Here is a 21,226-nt window from a genome sequence, read left to right as displayed (position 1 = left end):
GAGATGAGAGGCGAAGGAAGCGCTGTCGGCCATGGACCCGAGAGTGAGTGGAACTACTAGTAATAGCATCAAACCGGTACCGTGATGTTGACGGTTGCGAAGAAGATCACCCTGACTATGCAGAGTCTACCACGAATATTCGTCGAGTCATTGACAGCGACAATCTACCCCAGGAGCTGACATATGCCCCATTGGTAGCAGGATTGAGTCGGCCGTCACCATCAAGTTCCCATGATCCTCCATCGTTATCGCAAGTCGAGGTCGACAGGGATCTTTCAGAGCTAGAGCCAGAGCCAGATCCATCTATCTGTATCCTCCCAGAGTATATCGACAATCTCCGTGGCAATGTCGGCTCACAAGATCAGCAATATCTCTGGCTAAAGGGTGCGCTCACCCTGCCCGACGATCACTTGAGGAGTCCTCTTGTGGACTGCTTCGTCGAATATGTGCACCCCACCATGCCGGTGGTGGATTTGAGAGAATTCCTTGGAGCATTGCACGATTGCGGCAACTCGTCTAGACCACGAATCAGTTGCTTGCTCTTTCAAGCGGTCATGTTTTCTGCCGTGTCTTATGCCGACTTGACCATCCTTCTCAACGCAGGCTTCGCATCTAGAAGGGCGGCTAGAAAATTGTTCCATGAACGAGCCAAGGTATGCCGCTTCAGGCTTCAGGTCAAGGACGGCCAGTACCAATAACATGAACGCAATCATAGTTGCTTTACGACCTCGACGTCGAACAACGTCCTTTGGTCCAAGTCCAAGCCCTTGCTCTCTTAAGTCACTGTACAAGACTTCCCGGTCAAATCAAGGAGGGATGGCATTGGCTGGGCATCGCAATATCAGTCGCCTTTTCTCTCGGCCTGCACCAAACTCGTTCTGGCAGTCCTGGCGATCAGCCAGTATCGCGACAAGCAAGGAGGATCTGGTGGACTCTATACGTGAGAGACCGGCAGCAGGCGCAGTACTTGAGTCGTCCGATGAGGATCAGAGATGACGAGTTCGACACACCTCCACTCACTCTGGAAGATTTCGATCTGGAGAATCTGGAAGAGCTTCATCTGCCGCATCTTCCATTCACATCACGAAAGACCCTTCGCCGATCGATCCAAACCAACCAAACCATGATCTTCATCAAAATGACGGAGCTATACTTCCACATCAATGGCGTCTTGACGACGCATTTCTCCATACTATCGTGGAAAAAGTCGGTCGCCGCGAGTGAACAGCTGTATTCCACTTCGCCCACGGCTTGGATGATGCGGCGAATGCGACCCGAGGCCGATATTGAAGGTCAACACTCGCGCTTGACGAGATGGTTTGCCGGACTTCCTCCAAACTGTCGATATAGAGCACCCAGTCCGGCGGAAATCGCACGTACGGGTGGTGGCTCGTTGCTTGGCCACCTGACACTATTACACATTGCGTTTCACAACACCATCTCAACTCTGCATCGGTTTCGCGCAATCCCGCCACATCAGGCAAGCACTTTCACCCTCCGAGAGTAGGGCATTGACTCGTGGCATCATGTCTGTCAGGCCTCGCAGGCCATTTCCAACATTTCACGAGACCTACATCTCAACAAACTTGATCAGTATCTGCCGACGACGCTAAGCACCATGCAATTTGCGCCTATCCTGACCCAAATTGCACGGCTTCCATACGAATCGTGGGAAAACCAAGAGGTTGCCCTGCAGAACATCTTCCACTGCGTCAAGGTTGTAGAGACCCAACGCAGCATGTACCCATCGGCAGATTGGTGCGCTGAGCTTGTTGCCAACATGCTCTCCAAAGGACGGATCAGTCTTCTCACAGACGCAGAGCAAGTCATATACGGCCTCAACTTTGGGGACATCGGCTACAACAGCAGAGAATCCGCCACAAACTTCACTATGCCACTTGCCCCGTCCGAAGTCCATATTGAACAAAATATGGACGGTGCAATACCGCCAGTGTCGCACGATGAACGTGCTAATGAGTCTGAGCAAGCTTCAACAATGCAAATCCATTCAAACTGGGATCCAAGCATGGTACAGGATGATCTGCCGGAATACGATACTCTCAGGAATGGAACTGGTCAACATGAACCATGGCATGACAGTGGAACACTCTCCGATGACTGGATGGAGATGTTGTTTAGTTTTGAGGACTCACGCAACACCTTTTTAGACATTGTCTGAACTCCCCCGACAAGATGACCGACGTTTAAAGTCAAGTCGCCTTCTCGAGAGTCCACCGCACTTATATATTAGCTAGGCATGACTATTACCCCCTGAGAAGAAGGACCGATTGGTATGCCTAGTTCCTCGTTCACTTGCATTCCCAATTGCCAGCTTGTGTCACATCACCCTGACCTTTGTATACCGCTCTGCCTGGATATACACAGATCGGCCTATTATAAACCAGGCCTTGGGCGTTTGGAGAGCTTTGACCTTCCAGCACGTCTGGTGCGACACCATGCTCAACCCAATTGACCAGCTTGTCGATGGTATCGATCGGCACAGGTCCCGCCCCGCCTGAACAATGCCCGACGCCAGGTACTTGATAATACCGGTAGTAGTGAGCAGCGTCCGGATCCAGTTCCAGGAGATTATCGTAATAGATGCGCGAGACGTTGGTGGGTATGTATTGGTCCGCGAGTCCGTGATAGGTGATCATTTTCCCGCCTGCCTGGGCAAAGGGTGCTAGGTTGAGACTATTCGTGGCCAGAAAGCCGTCGTACAGCTTGTTGTCCGGTCCGTTGAGGAAGGCCGACATGTCCTGTACGGTAAATTGATTCCAATCATAGGCCGGGTCTTTTTCCACAAAATAGGTCAACCATTGTGTCAAAGGAGAAAAGGGCACGCCCACGCAGTGCCCTGAATTGTCGCAGGTTGTGTTGACGAGGCCACTTAGATCCGCCTGATGGCCCAGGCCTAGCCAAAGTGTGGTCGAATTTTCGACTGTGACGCTCCAGGTCTCGTTGGCTGCAAATGCGGCGGCATAGGAGATTTCAGACTCGACGCCGCTGCAGTTGATACGGTGTCCCACCAATGAAAAGGGGTCAAAGGTGCAAAGCTCAGGGGCCGATATGATACCATCTGTAACGTTGTCTTTTGGATCGCATTCCTCAACAGCTGCCGCGGTCAAAGCCGTGAGCTCACACGGTGCAGGGATTGTACCGTAGTCCTTCAGACGGATGAGAGGGTAGAAGAGTTGAAGAATGGCCCTGTTGTAGTTGATCCCGGGCGCGGCTGCGATGATGCCGTCAAAATCCTGTGGAAAGTCCTGAGCATACATCAGCCCTTGACGACCCCCGGTCGAACAGCCCACGAAATAGGAGAAGGAGGCGTGTCGTCCGTAGAAGTCATTGGTAATGGCCTTGCCAATCACGATTGCTTCGTGCAATGCGGGTGTCGAGTAGTCCAGGAGCTTGTAAAGGTTGACATTGCCCGGACTGGCCAGACCCCAACTGCCCGGGTCATCGCTGTCATGGCCGCCGTCTGTGCCCACGGCAACGTAGTCGTCTTTGACGGCGCCGATCATGGCAAAGTTGGGAGCCATGAGCCCCGTGGCAAGGCCTCCGCCGCCCGTCATCTGGATGCGTTCGTTCCATCCTCGAAGCGGCAGCCAGACCTCCGTGTTGATGAGATCGCCCCAGCCAGGATGTGTTGTCGCCACGCTGACATTACAGAAAGACAGGTTGGTGACATTGGTCGCTGCTTGACCGACAATGCCACCTGGTGGAATGTCTACCGTCACATTGCTGCTGACGACGCTGGCCTGAATGGACACGGTCTGCAACCCAAAGATACTCGGTGAATGGAAGGTTTGCGGAACGCAGAGTGATGCCGCCGTCTGAAACATGACTCAGGACTGCTCTTTGCCGTTTTGGAGATTCAATATTAACAGACAGGAATGCAATTTTCATGACCTACCACTAGATATGTACTTCGGCCTGGCAGTATCGATGGACTGTGTCATGGGCCGGCAGCCTTGACGCTAGCCACCAGCTTGCCGGCAATTCTGGGTTGGAAGATGGACAGTAATCATGCTTCGAGCATCACAACTCCAGCTGTGCCCGCTGATGAGTCCGGGGTTTGTGGGGTCCAGCTGGACTTGCCATGGACTTAGACTTGAACCTCGGATGCCGAGAATCACCTTCACTTCATCTTTTGTCTGCCGGCTAACAAACAGTCTACGGAGTGCATATGTATAACCGGCATATGTTCCGGAGCCGGGCTCCACCAACGTCAACTCTGACCCTCCTCGCCATGAGTTAGACGACTTTGGCTGACTTGAAGGTCTTGTGCTGCCCAGCTTCACTACTCTTTCTACTGACCATCGTATCTTGCCCTGCAGGCTGGGCATGTATGAGTGGCCGAAGTATAGATTTATAATAGCCGGTCTTACGGCCTGGGACTCTCATACAGCGGACATAGGTAGATAGCCGGTGCTTGAAGCGAAACATCTCACCGAGGACAATATACTAAACAGCAGACCTGGATGGTCCATCAGCCGGCTCCGTCGATATAAGATCTCTCGCCAGCCTCGTCTGCAGCTTCTCCAGACTTCTCCAGACTTCTTCCACTTGTCGGGAGTTGCCATTTCCAACGTATTTGTTCATAAGCAGCAAAGATTGAGATCGTTTGCCTGTGACCTCCTTGGGCATAGAAAGCCATCAACAAGCCATCGAAATACAACATGGAAGTCAGTGAGCATCCAGAAGCACAACAACTTCACGATGAGAAGACCGGCAATCGGACCACAGCAGCCAACAGTGGCGAGGACGAAGGCAAATCTTCGACGATTCATGCGGAAGAACACGAGGCTATAAGAGGCGATGAGTCGGACGGGCGGGTCGAATGGAGCGCCCTACAGATCCTTGCCACACTATCTTTGTGTGCTCTATATGCTGGTGAGTGTGCCCTTGTTGGCTTCTTCTGTGGAGATAGCATATGAAGTGGTTGGGCATAGTTCTCGTCAGATAGCTCACAATGCCGCAAAATAGGCTCACAGTTGCCCCTGTTGTTTGGCTCGGGAAGCGTGTCTTTCATGGTCGAAGATATAGGTGGAAGCACCATCAGTACATGGGTCCCCGTCTCCTACTCTCTGGCCTTTGCTTCCATCAACCCGTTTGGTGGATACCTGCAAGATGTGTTTGGACGTCGGAACATCTCCATCACTGGCGGGCTTCTTTTGTGTATCGGACTCATCGTCGTTGCTACGAGCCACGGCATAGCCCAGGCGATTGTGGGCATGACCATCTGTGGTTGTGGTGCCGGCATTGGAGAGTTGACTGCCCTGGCTGGCATATCTGAAATCGTGCCCGTCAAACAAAGAGGATTTTATCTCGGAGCCGTGACTGCTTCCATCCTCCCTTTCGCTCCATACCCAATCTATACCACCGAGCTGGGCACCCATGCAACTTGGAGGTGGTGTTTCTGGATTCCTCTGTAAGTCTTTGTCATGATTTCCAAGCACTTTGCAAACGTTGTCAGTTCGACAGAAAGCTAACAGTTCAACCCAGAATCTGGAATGCGCTGGCAGTGGTTGGAATTGCCCTGACCTATTGGCCTCATTCGCAACTTCGCAAAGAACGAAAATCCGCTCGCGAGGTACTCCCTCTGATCGATTATGTGGGCGCTTTTCTTTCTACGGGAGGTCTCACCATGTTGTAAGTACTGATAATTGGCCCTGAGTTTGATGACTTTAGGCGCGACGTATGTGGCTGACTCGGAACAGTTTGGTTGCAGTCACAGCCGGTGGTTACACTGCTCCGTGGAAAAGCGCCAGGGTTTTGTGCCCCTTGGTCATCGGCATCCTCCTCATCGTCGTGTTTGTCTTGTGGGAATGGAAGTTCGCAAAGCTTCCAATGGTTCCCCGTGAGCTTTTTGCCGGCCAACGCGTCGTTGGCATGAGTTTCCTCATCTCATTCATCGCCGGCATCTACTTTTACGCCATTCTCAACTTCACGCCCATTCTATACCTCGACATATACAATCCCGGTCCCATCAAAGCGGGAGGTAAAGGCGTCATCATCATCCTGGGCGTCTTTGCAGGGGCCGTTTTCCCCAACATGCTCATATCGACGTTCAAGAGCCGTACCCGCGAGATTCTTCTCTTCTGTGCGATTTGTGCAACGGCATTTGGGACGGCGATTGTGACGGCGACTCCGGCCAACCCTGTTCAAACCATTGCTCTCTGCACACTGGCAGGATTTGGCGTTGGTTCTTTGGTGGCCTGTGCAGTCACGACATCTGTGATCGCAACTCCTGACAATCTGATCTCGACAACCGTCGCCCTGTGTCTTTCCATCCGTACTGTCGGTGGTTCCGTGGGAACAGCAATCAACTCCAACGTCTTCGGCACCAAGCTGGCGAAAAGACTGCCTCAAGATGTTGCGAAATACGCCGTCAAAGCTGGTCTACCGGCGTCGTCTGCCAATACATTTGTCGAGCTTTTCCTGACCGGCCCAAATAACATCACCCAGGCCAGGGTGCCGGGAGTCAATGCCGAGGTGCTCCTGGCGGCTGAACACGGTTCACGTTGGGCATATGCTTGGAGTCTCAAATATGTTTGGTACACGATGATGCCATTTGGCGTATTGAGCTGTTTGGCCTGTCTGGCTCTCGGAAATGTGGGCAAATTCATGACCAACAGAGTTGCCGCGAACATCGGTCGCGGTAAAACCAGTACTACTCACTAGAGTATAGTACAACATACCTAGGTAATGTTGATCCTGAGAACAGGGCATCTGTGATAGGGGCAACAGACTGGAAACATGCGTCGATAAGTATTGCAACCACGGCTTTCTGGTTTGAAGATCCTCCGAGTTCTCCATTTCAAGTTCAGTTACATGAAGAGGGCGAGAGGGAGGGGAAATTTGGAAGCTAATGACATACCACCATACCTAGGTACGGAGTAGTTAAAAGAAAGTCCTCCTGAATGAAGATTGTGATAGGCTGAGGCTGAGGCTGGATAAGTGACCACGTCTCCTTTTCTCTTGAGGATTGAGGATTGAGGATTGAGATTGGCTGATTTGTCATCCACATTGATCTTTGGAATCCTAGCCTAGCACGGAGATATGACAATTACAACGACCTGAACTGTGCCTCGTTGTCGCATGTATACGGAGTGGTTATTTCTATCTGCCCTACCACTCTTTGCGAGAGTTGCTGATTGTGTATATCGCTTCCGATGGGTCCCAGTTTTGGCCTGAGTCCAAGAACGCTTGTGCTTTGACGAGGCCACCTGCTGCTGAAGTCCCCGTGTTTATCTGGCCAACAGTTTTTAGTTCTTACAACTGGACTTCCGTACCGTTCCATATCTACGTTGTCGTCTGCTATTGATGCCAACGCGAACAAGACCGAGACCGAGCGCGAGAAAGAAGGAAAATATCCCAAAGACCATCAACCAAGTCAAGTCAAGCAAGTCTCCGCCGAACAGATAAAGAAAAATGGCCTATAAATTCGTAACCCTCACCCCTTCGCAAATCGACCAACGGCGCCACCAACTCGACCTGGCCGGCTGGCATGCCTGGCTCAGTCCGGTCATCTTACTCTTGTCCATCTACATCTACCGGCAGATCCTGTCGCCTTTCATCATCGGGCCCCTGGCGGATTACTCTCGTTATTCGACCACGACGTCGGGCGGCGGTAGTACTACATGTAGATATTTGGGGAACCTGCTCCACCGAGTATCATGGACACTCCAAAGCACGTACATTCGCGAATTCGGCCCGCTGTCCGTCCAGATGGTTGGAGCCATGTACTTGGCGTGGCTGCTGTATCTGGTCTTCCGCGACACGGGGGAGGATTACATGCATCTGACCAAGGCGTTCGGGCATGTCGCCGTCAGCCAGCTGCCCTGGCACTATTTGCTCAGTGTGAAGTCGGGATCCGGGGCAGCAGCGAGGAGTAGCTTTCCGGGAGGTTTGGTTGGTCTGGTTGGTGTGGCGACCGGGTTGAGTCACGAGAGGGTCAACGCGTATCATCGATTGCTGGGACGCATGGTGCATGGACTGCTGGGCGTGCATGCGGTCATGTACATTCGCTTCTTTGTGGGTATGGGGGTGATGGAGAAGAGGATCCGGGATCGCGATGTGAGGCTCGGGTTGGCTGCGTTTTGGACGGTGAATCTCTTGGGATTGTTGAGTTTGCCCGTCGTCAGGAGGAGGGTGTATTATAGGGGATTCTATCGGAGTCATGTCGTGCTGAGTGCCGTGCTGCCGGTGTTGGTGTACTGGCATGTCCCGTACAAGAGTGTAAGGTGGTTTGCCGTGCAGGTGGGCGTGATCTGGCTGGTTGCCGGGTTGATGAGATGGAAGGCAAGTGAGACGGCCATTGTCAGGTGTGAGGAGGTGGAGGGGACGGACGGGCAGTTGGTGAGGGTGAAGCTGGGCGTGAGTAAGGAGAGCGCGCTGGCGAGAGGGAAGCCGGGCCAGCATGTTTATGTTCACCGGGGTAGTGGGAGTGGGAGGGCGTTGGAAGTCAAGGCGAAGAATCCTTTTACAATTGTGCGTGTAAGGGACGCAGCAGGGGATGGGAAAGAGGGCATGGAAGTGCTTCTTGTGGTTAGAAATCTCGGGGGTCCAGGGACGGATTGGACCGCGGAGATGGCGAGAACGGAAGAGACTGCGGAGGTGAGGGTTGAAGGGCCGTACGGTGAAGCTGGTGAGTATATGGAGGATATGTTGAGTGCGTCCGCGCGTGAGGCAGTATTGCTTGTTGCTGGTGGCGTGGGTGCGACGTATACAATTCCGATCTACATGGCGCTCTTTGACTCTGGGCGGCAGAGTGACGGAAAACGGAAGAAGCTCAAGATGATATGGCTGGTGAGAACGCTGGCTGATGCGGCGTGGGGAATTGAGATTCTGCAAAGTCGAAACGGTGATGTGGAGGTTGATGTCGCTGTGTTCATTACAGGCCTCGATGGCATGGTACAGGGTGACAGAGAGAAGCTTTCGGCGGCCGCCATACCTGGGTTGAAGATTCATGCGCTTGGAAGGAGGCCAGACATCAACCCCGTGATTGACAGCTTCTTTGAGACCAGTGCAGCATCAGCTGTGAATGAGTTGCGAAGTGAGAGGCCGACCGGCGCGGCCGACGAGGTCGCAGTCTTCGTCTGCGGGCCACCATCGCTGTCAAATGATGTGAGAAAGGTGGTAGGGAGGCATGTAATCGAGAAAGGCAGAAGAGTGAGGTGGATGGAGGAGGTCTTTGGTTTTGGCGGGAGTTAAGTTGGGCAATATTGAACGGGCCAAATGCAGAAGATCCAAGTTGTTCACCAAGTCCCAGATTCGTTTGAGGAAGTTTCTTCCCTTTGACCAGGCGTTGTCAAGACCAGAAGCTGTTTGATTGCTCATCCCATCCCACTGGACGTCGTGACAGACCGGTATCTACAATGAGTATAGCAGTTATCGCAGCGGGAGTAGCCCTCATCTGCCCTCGTTCGTCCATGACTGGCAAGAAAAGGCCCGTCATCATGGTGAAAGGGAGCGTGAGGTAAACACAATGTCTGGGTCCAGGTTGATAGCCTCGTTGACAAGACGAAAAGGTCGGTGATGAGATGAGTCGTGCTGCAACCGCCGTAAAACAATAGGGTGAGCAAACGAGCGGCTCCTTGAGAGGTATATAAAAGCCCTTGTTCTCCAGGGTTCGACTTTGGACCTTCTATTCATCTACGTCTAGCAGTCCCGAGCCGAATTCATCAATCGCTCAACGAACATGTAATGAATGCCTGACCCTTACCATCAAAACTTACTAATCTCTTTTTTCTGAGTCAAGAGTAGACAAATACAACATCCGATCCATTAAGACGTCTTCGTATACATATCGACAGCGCGATGGCCTTCTCAACCTTGACTCTGGTTCTGGCTGTCTGCATGCTTACTTGTTCGGCGCAGGTATCGGCCGGTCTAGTGCAACATTCAGACACGCCAGTGACACCACGCCCGGTTACTACAGAGTACCTGGACGAATACGGCACTAAGACTGTCGGGCCCATCAAGGGACCAGACATACCAAGCAGTCCGATACCCAGAAGCACCCAGTACCTCGACGACCTTTCGGCCAACACGGTACTCGAGATCATCAAGGAGCCAGACAGACCTGCCACTCTAACCAGAACCACGAAGTGGCTTAACGCGATCTCGACCAAAGGGGTACCTGAGATCATGGTCACCACCGGGATGGCGACCAGGGTTAAGGAGGTCGTCCCTCGCCCGGCGGGACCCGGGCAGACGAAGATTCCACCCAAATTGTCAAACGGCGTATCAGATCGTGTCATGACCCTGTTCCTCGTTGCCGTGGGATTCTTCTTCGTGTCGTTGATCTGGCACCTGTACATACGCGTCGGCTGGGACAGAGACGGCGTGAAACAGCTCGACAAGAGAGCCGTGGGAGCGATGGAATTGGGCCGGCTAGCTAGCACCAGCCAAGGAGACGTCGAGAGCAGGGGCAAAGGAAAGGCGAGAGGTGCAGGTCTGTGGCTCAACGAGGCCAACAAGGTGTCGTAGATAGCTCAATAACCGCATATTGTGATTGGAGCAAAAGGGGATGTCGAAGTCTGCCGTGGCAGCCTTCTACCGGTGAGTGGAAATGTCGGACAGGGTTGGCAGATGCCGGAGCAACCGTGCCGGAAATATGTCGAGTGAACATGCGTCGAAGTTGCTGGCTTGATAGAAGTGCTGGATGAGCTCTTGCCTTGAGCTGGCTAGACTGGTAGCTGGAACCCAGATGTTGTAGAGCCAACAATGGTCCAAATGCTAAGGGAAGGCTCCCGCAATTCGAAACCATACTGTTCTTCATCCAATGCTTAGTGGAGTGGCACCCAGGGACTAAGTGCAATATCAACCATGTCAAGACAGCGCAAGCGTACCTCCATACTCTTACATGCAACATGCATCTCTCTTTGGAACGTAGGGCCACGTCAATAGCGATGGCATCACATGACCACTCTTCACTCCTGCCTCACCTTTGCTGTTATATATTATAATCACCAAATTTCTCCCAACAATCTGGACATAGTCATCTTCTTGGCCACTAATGGTGTATGTGGTTTCATAGTTGGTGGTTGCTGTGCACGAAGGGTTGTTGTAGTTCTGTAGAACACCATAACAAACAAAAACCAACACCTCGAAAGAGGCGCAGAGTTTAACTTCCCACCTGTTAACCGTAACCCAGACGAGCCTGTTAAAAGACAGATGTTCGATCCCTGGTAGGGTGGAATAAGTTTTTGCACTTTTGCGGTCTGTTTGCGAATGTGGGAGAGCCGTAGATATAGCCAAGAGCCTCATGTCGAGTGAAGGGTGTCAGTAAAGGTTGGTGAGGCAGATCGAGTCTCGGTTGCCCACAGGGAGCGCTCCTCTCGCGATATTGCGTTACTCCGCTTGCTCAAGTTTCCAAGTTGTCACAGCGTCCACCTGTGTTGCAAACAGGCTGTGCGCGCCAGTTGATAGATGATCCAACGGCCTATCGTTTGCTTGGATACTAACTTATTCGTGTCAGTCATTCCATTTGAGCACTCACTCCGTACTCGGGAATTAATGGGTGCTTGAGTGACTGTACGAGCGACGACCACGGTGGAGGATAACAGATGGTGAGGGTGACACGTTCTCCCCTTGTGGTGACTCTTCGGAACGGTATATATTCACCTGTTGATGGAATGGAGTCAGCATAGGCAAATGGGCGACTAGCCTCGCACCGATCTGTGCTGCTGATACGACCCAGACACCAAGTCCACTGCTCGTCAGAAAAGCCATCTCAGCAGGGTTATTCGAATGGTTGGCTGTGGGAGGTCAACCATGATGTCAACGTGACATGCGGATTCCCACTGGTTGCATGTGTTGTGGTGTGGATAACCTGTGTTGCCGCGCCCAGATACCTCAGTCGGAGACAATGGGCTGCAAAAGAAGCTGCCCAGGGACCTGAGCGATGGCGCCAACATGGATCACCATAACGGACGGTGCCGTTGAAGGAGGGAAGAGTCGGATGTCCCTGCCTTCAGCTGTGAAGGGTATTCTTGCCAGAAGCGAGTGACAAGGGGGAAATTGGATCCGTTGGCTGCCTGAGTGGTCTGCTGTAACAAGTGACTGCATACAGGGATTGAAGTCGAAGGCCAGAGGTATAAGTATTTCGAACCCACCGCTCCTTGCTCGACGCCTGTAACAATCAATAGCCTTACATTTGCCAAAAACCCTCCTGAAGGGGTTAGCCACGCGTCACCAATACAGCTCAAAGCCGGACAGCCCGTTCACTGTTAGTACAACTGGAAGCAAACATTTCGGATCCAACAACATGGTTAACGCCGCAGTATGGGGAGCTCCGTTGTTGGCATTCATGATCATCTTCGCAGCCTGCTTCTCCATCTACATGTATAGAAGGGATCCCAGACGGTTTCACCACAACATGGACAGGTGCATAGCTTGTGTGTTCCGTCGAAAGGCAAGCGACACCAGACATAACGATGAGATTCCCGGAGGGGCCGGCGATACGTACGGACTGCCTCGGAGGGAGGATGGATTCTACCGTGGCCATTGATATGGTTGCAGCTGTTGATGGAGGTTGAACTGGTTGGTCCTAGCAAGTGGAAACCGCATGGCCATGCTGTGAAAGATCGGCAGATGTGGTCCAGACCACGGCTTAGTGAGCAGCATTGAGAGACGATTTATCTGGTACAGATGTTGGTCCGTATCTGAAGAGTCAGCTATAACTTGAAGCTTTATGCATTATTCCGAATCCATCAAAATGTTTTTGCTCTGGCGAATAGTGTCCACAGAACGCACTCGCATTGTCACAACGTGGAGGGCCGAGACGAGCAGGCTAGATGACCCTGCAGCATCTGCCCGAAATCTCCAACTCTCTGCATTCTCCTGGTCTGGATGACAGGTCGATCTTGGTTCCAATACCGTTAAAGTGATCGTCCTTATTCTCCAGCTGCAACCACAATCTGTTCGATGGCCGATGCTTTGCCTCACGAATCTCCGGTCTTACTGGGATCAGGACGCTGAGTGTGTAGGAATTTCACTTCGGACGCAAAGAGGCTGACAAGGCAGAGCTTTTGTCTTCTTGCCTAATGTTGGATTGTGTACTTGACCCTCAGCGCAACATCTGTACCAGATAAACCGTCTCTCAAGCTTGCTTCGTCGCGCGTCAGCTGAGTTGAAAATCTGAGAACGAACTATCTGTCTCTCTCTCCAGTCCGGTAAGAGCTTGGGCGCCAACAACGCTGATCTTTTGAGTATCCGTCCCTTGAATTGGCCGAAGAGGGATCTGATCAGTTTTGAGGAGTATGTAACCCTGTTGATATGTCGTCTGATAAGAGGGGCAGCGCTCTGCGATTATCCTGCGAGAAACACCTGAGGAATTGCCGCTTCGCAGTGGCCTTGATGATGCTGCCGTCCTTGGGGACGAGAGGGATAAACCGTAGTACGGTTGAAGGAAGAACTTGAAACTTGGACCATGGAAACAAAGCCACGCTCCACTCCCGAGACTTGACCTATTGGCCGGTTAGCGGATTTCTTGTCCATCGCTGCTCAATCGAGACGCCATCGTGATGCTCCTCCAGCATGGTTCTGATATGCACACAACGGCTTGTCCACTCAATCCTGGACCTAGAGTCATTGTTTGTGCTCCCTGGGAATTGCGCACGAGCGACAAAAGAGCAGATCTCTACCACAGTAGACGATCTTCCCCTCAGCATCTTCCGTCCCTCCCAATTGCTTGGCTGCAGGCACACGTTGCTCTCTAAATGATGCAGTGAATGCTGCTCCTGCTCACCGATCACGAGTTGTGCCTTCTCTTTTTTGACTTTGCCCGTCCTCGTGGTGTTCACATGTAGCTTACAGGCTGAAGCCATTGAACCAGACAGTGTCTCTCCCTCACTTCAATCGCCCTCCACAACCCAGATCTCAGCTGCTACAGCGAAGAACAAACGATTCCTCTGCATACCTCGTCCCAGATGACCTGACCTGCTCGTGGCCTACCGCTGTCATGGCTTCCAGCTTCGTTCGGCAACTCGTAGGAAAGGTATCGTTTTATTCGTTCGGCCTGTTCAACTACTTTCTCTTCTTGGGCTTGTTCATTAAGAACGGAACGTTTTTCAAGAAAGATACGGAGCAAGACAAGTTACAATATGACATCGGTATAGCGAAAAGCCATCGAGACATGAATATGCGTTTGCTAACGGTAATTTACAGAACGAGATCGCTTCTGGAACCTGGCCAAAGAACCCCTATCTGGCTTCAAACACTACTTCTATTCCCTTCGCAACGGCTTCAAGCTGCACTATATCAGCAATCGAGCAGGACCAGAGTCGTGTAGCCTCGTGATCTTCCTGCATGGCTTCCCGGATAGCTCCATGATCTGGCGACACCTGATGCAAGAGTCGGCGATACCAAAGAATGATGCCACATTGGTCTGCGTTGACTTGCCTGGGTATGGAGGAAGCGATAGTCTCAAGGTTTACGATACCGAAGTGCTGGAGGCTCTGACAGAATTCATCGTCGCCATGCGGGACAAATACATACCCGCAGAAGAAACAGACTCGACCAGCACCTTCCTTGTGGGACATGACTGGGGCTGTGTGCTTGGATTCCGTCTCGCTGCAGACGCTCCGTGTCTGGCGGATCGTTTCATCCTGACCAATGCTCCTCACGTGAGTTCCATATCGATCAGGCCAGGCCGAGAGTTCGCTGACTCGCTCATTTCAGGTCGACCTTGCAATTGCCAACAAAGATCGCATCATCAATTCAGCGTCCAAGATCTTCAAGCAATTCAAACAGTCCCCCAAGCAGAACTTTGGCTGTCTGGCCAAATCGTTCAACACGTTGAAGCCGCTATTGTTGCAGACTATGATGATGGGCTACATCTTCATGTTCAATCTACCCTCCTTCTTCGTCAGATCCATGGGCTGTGCCGGAAATTTCTCATTTCTACGCGGAGCCAATTGGTCAGGCTACGACAAGCACTCGAATGAATACCGCGTCCAAGAAGGTATGGCGTCCACCTTTGGTCCTGGTCCGCAAGAGTGCAAAAGTACACTTGACGATGGAACCACCTACGGCCCGTCTGTGTTGCGGAGAGCTAAGTCTCCTGGAGAAGCTTTCTGGAACATGACCGGATACTATCGTGATGGAATAGCATCCCGACCTTGGACGAAATCTCTCGAGACACTCGCAGACTTGTATGCACTTGAGACCTCTGCTTCCGAGTCCAATTCTCCCAGCAGTCGACGTCGATCATCCATTTCAAACCACACACTGTTCTCTGACCATCTGAAAGGAAAATTGAATGCACCGGCTTACGTGCTCTGGGGAGAGAAAGACCAGGCTTGCGGAAAGCTGATTTGCTTGGATGGTCTGTGTGATTATCTTGCTAAAGATAGTGAGGTGACGATCCTGCCGCGAAGCGGGCACTGGACCCCAGTGGGTAAAGAGGCTCGCACAGCACTTGCTACCGCTATCGGCTTGTTTGCTGGGAAGGATGCCAGACCCGTGCCAAAGATGACTGCTGAGGTGCAGAAAGTCTATCCAGATGCTCTTCTCATGGTGAAGAAGTGAGTAACTCATGACTAACGATGATATTTTTCCTGCAAGCAAGAGTCGACTGATCTGCTTGGAGACGTGTACAACATGCAATAGCTTGAAGAGGTGTCATGATACATGCATCGAAGATGAGCTCGTGGATGTGATTCGACTGAATTAAGGTATTATGCAGAGACTGATAGCAAGGAAGCTGGACTTCCATTTCTACGAACGTAGCAATCAACTATCTGCCAATGCTTGAAACCTGCACAAATAGCTCCCACACAACACAAAATCTTTGACATGTCAACAAATCTCCCTCTGATGTGCTTTCATCTCTTGTATCTCTGGATCAAGATCCAGGCCGACCAGATGGCAAGTTGCAGACCCAAGACCATGAAGACGATGCTGGTGACTGTCAGGGGAAATTCGACGCCTTCATAGCAGGACGGGTCTGATGATGATGTTGCATTTGCGGATTCCACAGGCTGCGATGAAGAATCTTCTCCGTCTGCCAGTGTCACGGCCGTGAAGCTTGTTGTCAGAATGGAGATGAACGAGATGAACGTGTAGAGCCGAAGGCATGAGACGAGCGAGTGTGTTCGATCTAGCATGCTGTGTGGCGGGGGTGGTGCTGAGCTGCGCCGACTTGTTATAAGAGCTTCTTTGTTTCCTTCGATGTGAGTTGGTTTGACCGCGGACTTCCTCGACGAGAGGCTGGATTTCATTGGAGCTCCTGTGCTCTTCGAGGAGTGTTTATCGTTTTGTATCCACGCCCGAATACCTGAGTGTTTCGGATCACGAGCGGGAACTTTAGAACTTCGGGTTGCTCTCTGTGATTTTCTCGAAGTTGAGCCAATGTCAGAGTCACCTGCAATCCATAGACTCTTCATTTTGATGACCAACATATATCAGCCGAAGAATCCGAGGTGACGCCTGTAGCTATCGACGCTCGAGATTCACAGCCCGCACGCAATCCACAGAACAACAGTCAGATCGGCGCCGTCCACATGCGTCTTGTTTGACCTGAGGTCCGGTAGAGCCGCATATTGAATGATGCAGAGTGACAGGTGCGAGGTGGGGATATTGAAGAGAAGAAAAGAATGAGGGAATGAAGATCAAAGCGTGAAAAGGTTGAAGAGTGATCAATTGCACAGGGTCAGCCTCGCATTAGGCGAAAGTCCGCTGCTGTCCTCCTGGGTATCATGAAGCAGGATGACCAGAGCTGGCTGCCATGCTCTTCAAGCCCAGCCGTCTCGTCTGCCGATCAACACCTACATAGTGTACAACCCCACAACGCCGCCGCTTGGCTGTCCCTTATTCCTCATTAATCTCAGCTGCCATCCGTACGCCATATGTACAATTGTCCATTCATGTGCCTAGAACAAGAGTTCAAGACAGCAGCAGCAAGTCAGCGCGGCGAGTAAAGCGGCACAACAACCCTCTCCGGCGCCATCTGACCTCCGATCGACATATGTGACTGGTGGTGGTTGCTGGTAGTACATGCCTTGCTGAGGTGGCCCGTAGTACCCATATGGTCCTGACTGAGGCCCTTGCGGAGGCCATGGACCTTGATTCCAACCCTGTGGAGGACCGTAATAACCATTTGGATCTTGAGGAGGAGGATAATTTTGGTACGGCATCACCCCTCGCTCATTGTATGGACCGGCATCATGGTGGACAGGAGGAGGCGAGGCGACGCCTGGCGGCGGACCTTCCGGAGGTTTGTATTCTTGATTCGACATGTTGAGAGACGATGGAGGAGTAGAAATGGGAGGTCAGGAGTCTGCGAATGAAGCACAAATGAGCGATTTGAAGAGTTGTCGCAGGTGGCAGTCGCGGCCTCGGTCCAGGCTCTCGGATTTAGCGACTGCGGGGTCAATTGAGTGACAAGGCTGAAGGTTCTTCGCTGTTCAACGGACGAGGCTGAGCCAATGCAATGGGTCGGTTTGGCACTCACAGGAAATCAAAAGTCGCTGCACTTGATTTTGGCCGGTTTTCAGACGTTCAGATGCTCTTTTGGATGAGATGATCCTACTATCAATTTGTCTTTGGCGAATTGTGGTCGCCGTTTCGTGATTATCACATCCCGGAATCCGGAGGGTGATCTGAGTCAGCCACACAAGCACCAATAAGCACCCATAAGCAACTTTGGTTGCACACGGAAAAAGGCATTTCTCTCCCTTCAAAAGGTCAGGGTTCCGGAAAGAGCAGCTTTTTGGGGTGGCGTGCGACGAGCATACTGGGCACGCCCGTGATGGTGTTACAAGTACTTGTTTCTCCCACCTGTATTTTCGAGACCCTCGAGGTGCAAAGGCTGTTGTGATCGGTGGGGATGAGTCACCAGACCAGACGGTTCACGCCGTTTCATGTTGCGTTACTGACAGGTTGGCATGTGGCCTATGATTTGTCTGCACCTTGAGGCCATTTTGGGGGCGATGGTGAAATTTCTAATGGTAGCCTATCGCCCGGCGGTAGGGCAATCGTGATGGGTGGTGGCACTCGTGGGAGTAGCCCACACACGAAGAAACCCCCCATGCTGTTAGTCTGGGCGTCCTCGGCGTGTACACTCGTCGTCCACGACTGTAAAAAGCAAAGATGTGTGCAACAGAAGGTTGCAAGAATGATCAGGGATCAAAAGAATTGATAGCACGAGGTACTTTGATAGGTGAGTCCTCCCATCAAGCCATCTATTTCCTGTACTGCGGTACCCTGTCCTCGTACGCCTCGGGATATATGTTCCACGATGTTCCCACCCTGATATCACACCCGCCACGGGGCGACGGGCAAGTCTCAAGGCCCCACTCACTGCCGATGGCCAGTGCTGGCGCTTGAGGCTGGCGGGCATCAAGCGGTGTTCCGTCGTTCCATGAACTCGAACCTGCTCATCAGTCACCGACGCGACGCTCTGCGAATGGCCGGCCTGGGATAAGTGCGTGTGCTGTTATTTCTCCACATCCTGGTCCATGGGTATCAAGCTGGCACTGCTGGTCAGTGGTCACCAGCACGCAAAGGATCCATCATCCATGGCATCACCGATCAGTGGGGGAATCCATGATTCAGACTCAAACCACCTCGGCGGGATCCCACGTTCTTCCGTTCCGCAGACAGACAGCCTCCTCTACTAGCCTTATTTCTTATCAATCTCTCATCCTGCGCCCATCAGCTGTCGAAAGTGTCGGGCATCGTTGGAAGCTAACATTGCCTAAACTGCTTCCGATCCATGTCACCTCTACCTGCATATCCCCTTCCCCGATTGTCTTGCGTATTCTGATTCGACCTTGCTCATCAAATCGAGGTCCATTTGCCGTTGGACTCTCAGGCACATGTCTCCCTGACTCTGCGCTGCCGGCCATAGATACGTCCTCATTGAGCCGAGCACGTCTTCCCAAGATAACGACAGATTTTCCTCCTCCACCACAACAGTCCATTAGGACTGATACAAAAGTCACTTCTACCACCGTCTCTCTGCAGCGGTTCTGCAGTCTTCCTCCAGACTCCCTCTCCCGTTCTGGTCCCCTTTTCTGCCGATTGCCTACAATGAGCACCTACTTGTGGTACACGTTCAGCTGGAGTTCTTTGAGAAAGAGCTTTGCACCGTGGTAACACTTGGTCCCAACCAATTTGCGTACGTTCCACGTCCTCACCGCATCTTGGCGGGCCAGCGATAACACATGCTGACAAGTCTGGCAGCTGAAGATAACCTCGAATACACATTTTGCAGACAAAGGAAATCCTGTACCGGTTGACCTCACCCTCCCCTTGGGAGGGGGTGATATCCCTACCTTGTCGCTCCTCCCGGACAATTACATGTTCGCTGGGAGTATCTGATATTCCACGTGAAAGAGTTCCTTTGTCTATATTATACAACAAGAGTCACCCACGGCCTCGATGTTCGGATCGAACGCGTTGCCGCTTCCCCCACCTCTCGCCCGTGAGCATCGCCCTCTCCGCTTGACCTCTGAGTCTGTCCGCCCGCAGCCAACTGGCGGATGCCGATATATCTTGCTCCATCCATCGGCTCAGAATCAACCATGCTCCTGCCAATCCTTTCATCACAATCGAAACGCACCCGGAACTATCTGTGAATGCGGTCACCAAGCGTGCTTTCATATCCACGAAAAACAACCTTCAGAAACATATGCTATCCTTGAGAAATTTGGAGAAAAGGTCAAACGTTTGGAGGAAACTATACAGAATGAACGAACAAATAGGGAGAATGCTTTGACAAGAGAACGACAGATGTGGGAGAGAGAAGTCCGTATCTTGCGTGAGGCTTTAGCACCCTTCTATCAAAGTGAGAAGGAGATGCGCAGGAAAATTGCCGACGTTGAAGACAGAGTGGAGGGCAACTATGATGAACAAGTCCGTCTTCATGGCCGTGTTGTTGCCCTTGATGATGCCACCATGTCGATGGAGAAACGTGTGGAAGAGCTGGAGGGTCTCCGCGCAAAGAAGAGACGAGTGGGTCATACTCATCGCTCAGAAGACCAACACTTGCAGAGCGGCCATGCTTCACCCGACACAATTGCCGCCACACGAGTCTCATCGAGCAGTGATGAGAGATCTGCCCGTACTCCTTCTTCACGAGCCTTGTCACCTAACGGTGCTGCATTGAGTGCCACTGAAGCGGAAGAACCTCGCTCCAGTGGGATACTGAACCTCGTCGAAATGCCACGGTCAGCACCGTTCAATGTGCATGGGCGCCTGTCACCGCCCCATCATGAGCCAAGATCAAGCGGCTTCTTGACTCTTGATCATGCTGAGCAATTGAACCAAAAGGCAGGATTTGAGCAAGCACAAACAATCATTCAGCATCATGCTGCTGCTCGAATCACCCCACCCCAAGATCGCCCAAGTCCCCCCGGCGACGCACGCTCTAATCTGGATACTGCCAGGGCTTTTCCCACTCCTCCAGAAAATGTACCCAAGAAGGTGCCCTTCATCGACGTCATGGTATTGCCTGTCAATACATCGCCCCGCAAGAGAAAGTACCATCTCGACCATCTCGCCTTGGATGTGTTGGCGGATGTGAGCATGGCCAGTCCACTCATTCATTAAATGCTATGGTTGCCGAACCTCGACTCATTTCCTTCCTTCTACCATAATGATGTGATAGCCTGAGATTGTCAGAATGTCCCGTGCTGGAGCTACTGTGTCTTTCGGAATGGAGAATACTTGCCATGGCTAGTTTTCACTTCAGCAACTACCCATGCGATTGGTTAGCGATCATGGTTTACGGTCATTTTGAGCTTTGGACAGCAGATTAATTTGAAAGGGCGACGTGTTATCTCAAAGAACCAACTGTGTTGGACCACTCATTTCGAAAATGCCAGGCTTTCATTGTACAGAGGGGAGCTCCCACGCTGCACGTTCATTTGTAACATATGAATGAATGATAAGGAACTTACACTTTGGATTGGCTGTGGTACTCGGTTCAAGCTCGTAAGCGACCTTTTCAAAATCGCCATGTAGACTTCCTCTCACTTTCCAGCCTAAGGAGCCGCCTGGTATCGGATAAGAGATGCAAGTCAGTCTTTGGGGCGGAATCACCGGCTGCTGATAATACGATGAGATGGGTACCTTGTCGGGCTTTGTCCTCTGAGAATTCTCTCGCCACGTCATCGAACTTTGCTCCCGCACGTAGCTTGGCCAGCGCTTCTTCTTTCTTGGAGTGCTTCTCACACTGGGGAAGAAAGGCACGGATTAGATGTGACCACGA

At 51.9% G+C, this 21,226-nt stretch overlaps 9 protein-coding genes across 9 annotated transcripts; 7 read left to right on the top strand and 2 right to left on the bottom strand.

Moving 5' to 3' along the window:
- Positions 1 to 3: 3 nt before the first annotated feature.
- Positions 4 to 1,507, top strand: PV05_10340 (uncharacterized protein; the record flags this gene model as incomplete). The annotated part of the gene is made up of 3 exons (XM_013456766.1): positions 4 to 43; positions 103 to 653; positions 716 to 1,507. 3 exons carry the CDS (start codon positions 4 to 6, stop codon positions 1,505 to 1,507), a joined length of 1,383 nt encoding a protein of 460 aa, XP_013312220.1.
- Positions 1,508 to 1,618: 111 nt separating this feature from the next.
- Positions 1,619 to 2,179, top strand: PV05_10339 (uncharacterized protein; the record flags this gene model as incomplete). Its single annotated transcript, XM_013456765.1, has 1 exon — positions 1,619 to 2,179. One exon carries the CDS (start codon positions 1,619 to 1,621, stop codon positions 2,177 to 2,179), a length of 561 nt encoding a protein of 186 aa, XP_013312219.1.
- A 130-nt stretch (positions 2,180 to 2,309) lies between these two features.
- On the bottom strand, positions 2,310 to 3,845 carry PV05_10338 (uncharacterized protein; the record flags this gene model as incomplete). Its single annotated transcript, XM_013456764.1, has 1 exon — positions 2,310 to 3,845. One exon carries the CDS (start codon positions 3,843 to 3,845, stop codon positions 2,310 to 2,312), a length of 1,536 nt encoding a protein of 511 aa, XP_013312218.1.
- Positions 3,846 to 4,682: 837 nt separating this feature from the next.
- PV05_10337 (uncharacterized protein) lies at positions 4,683 to 6,687 on the top strand (the record flags this gene model as incomplete). Its single annotated transcript, XM_013456763.1, has 4 exons — positions 4,683 to 4,896; positions 4,990 to 5,434; positions 5,509 to 5,655; positions 5,724 to 6,687. The coding sequence occupies 4 exons, from the start codon at positions 4,683 to 4,685 to the stop codon at positions 6,685 to 6,687; spliced, it is 1,770 nt and encodes a 589-aa protein (XP_013312217.1).
- A 750-nt stretch (positions 6,688 to 7,437) lies between these two features.
- PV05_10336 (uncharacterized protein) lies at positions 7,438 to 9,219 on the top strand (the record flags this gene model as incomplete). The annotated part of the gene is made up of 1 exon (XM_013456762.1): positions 7,438 to 9,219. The coding sequence occupies one exon, from the start codon at positions 7,438 to 7,440 to the stop codon at positions 9,217 to 9,219; it is 1,782 nt and encodes a 593-aa protein (XP_013312216.1).
- Positions 9,220 to 9,825: 606 nt separating this feature from the next.
- PV05_10335 (uncharacterized protein) lies at positions 9,826 to 10,497 on the top strand (the record flags this gene model as incomplete). Its single annotated transcript, XM_013456761.1, has 1 exon — positions 9,826 to 10,497. The coding sequence occupies one exon, from the start codon at positions 9,826 to 9,828 to the stop codon at positions 10,495 to 10,497; it is 672 nt and encodes a 223-aa protein (XP_013312215.1).
- A 3,082-nt stretch (positions 10,498 to 13,579) lies between these two features.
- Positions 13,580 to 15,768, top strand: PV05_10334 (uncharacterized protein). Its single transcript, XM_013456760.1, has 3 exons — positions 13,580 to 14,123; positions 14,179 to 14,636; positions 14,692 to 15,768. The coding sequence occupies exons 1-3, from the start codon at positions 13,973 to 13,975 to the stop codon at positions 15,538 to 15,540; spliced, it is 1,458 nt and encodes a 485-aa protein (XP_013312214.1). The 5' UTR covers positions 13,580 to 13,972; the 3' UTR covers positions 15,541 to 15,768.
- Positions 15,769 to 16,883: 1,115 nt separating this feature from the next.
- On the bottom strand, positions 16,884 to 17,249 carry PV05_10333 (uncharacterized protein; the record flags this gene model as incomplete). The annotated part of the gene is made up of 1 exon (XM_013456759.1): positions 16,884 to 17,249. One exon carries the CDS (start codon positions 17,247 to 17,249, stop codon positions 16,884 to 16,886), a length of 366 nt encoding a protein of 121 aa, XP_013312213.1.
- A 1,419-nt stretch (positions 17,250 to 18,668) lies between these two features.
- PV05_10332 (uncharacterized protein) lies at positions 18,669 to 21,221 on the top strand. Its single transcript, XM_013456758.1, has 2 exons — positions 18,669 to 19,132; positions 19,198 to 21,221. The coding sequence occupies exon 2, from the start codon at positions 19,396 to 19,398 to the stop codon at positions 20,563 to 20,565; it is 1,170 nt and encodes a 389-aa protein (XP_013312212.1). The 5' UTR covers positions 18,669 to 19,132; positions 19,198 to 19,395; the 3' UTR covers positions 20,566 to 21,221.
- The last annotated feature ends 5 nt before the right edge of the window (positions 21,222 to 21,226 follow it).

This window comes from Exophiala xenobiotica (genome assembly GCF_000835505.1).
Source record: "Exophiala xenobiotica strain CBS 118157 unplaced genomic scaffold supercont1.6, whole genome shotgun sequence".
In the NCBI taxonomy this organism is placed as follows: domain Eukaryota; kingdom Fungi; phylum Ascomycota; class Eurotiomycetes; order Chaetothyriales; family Herpotrichiellaceae; genus Exophiala; species Exophiala xenobiotica.
Note: the sequence above shows the minus strand (reverse complement) of the source record. Positions and strands in the feature narration are given on the sequence as shown.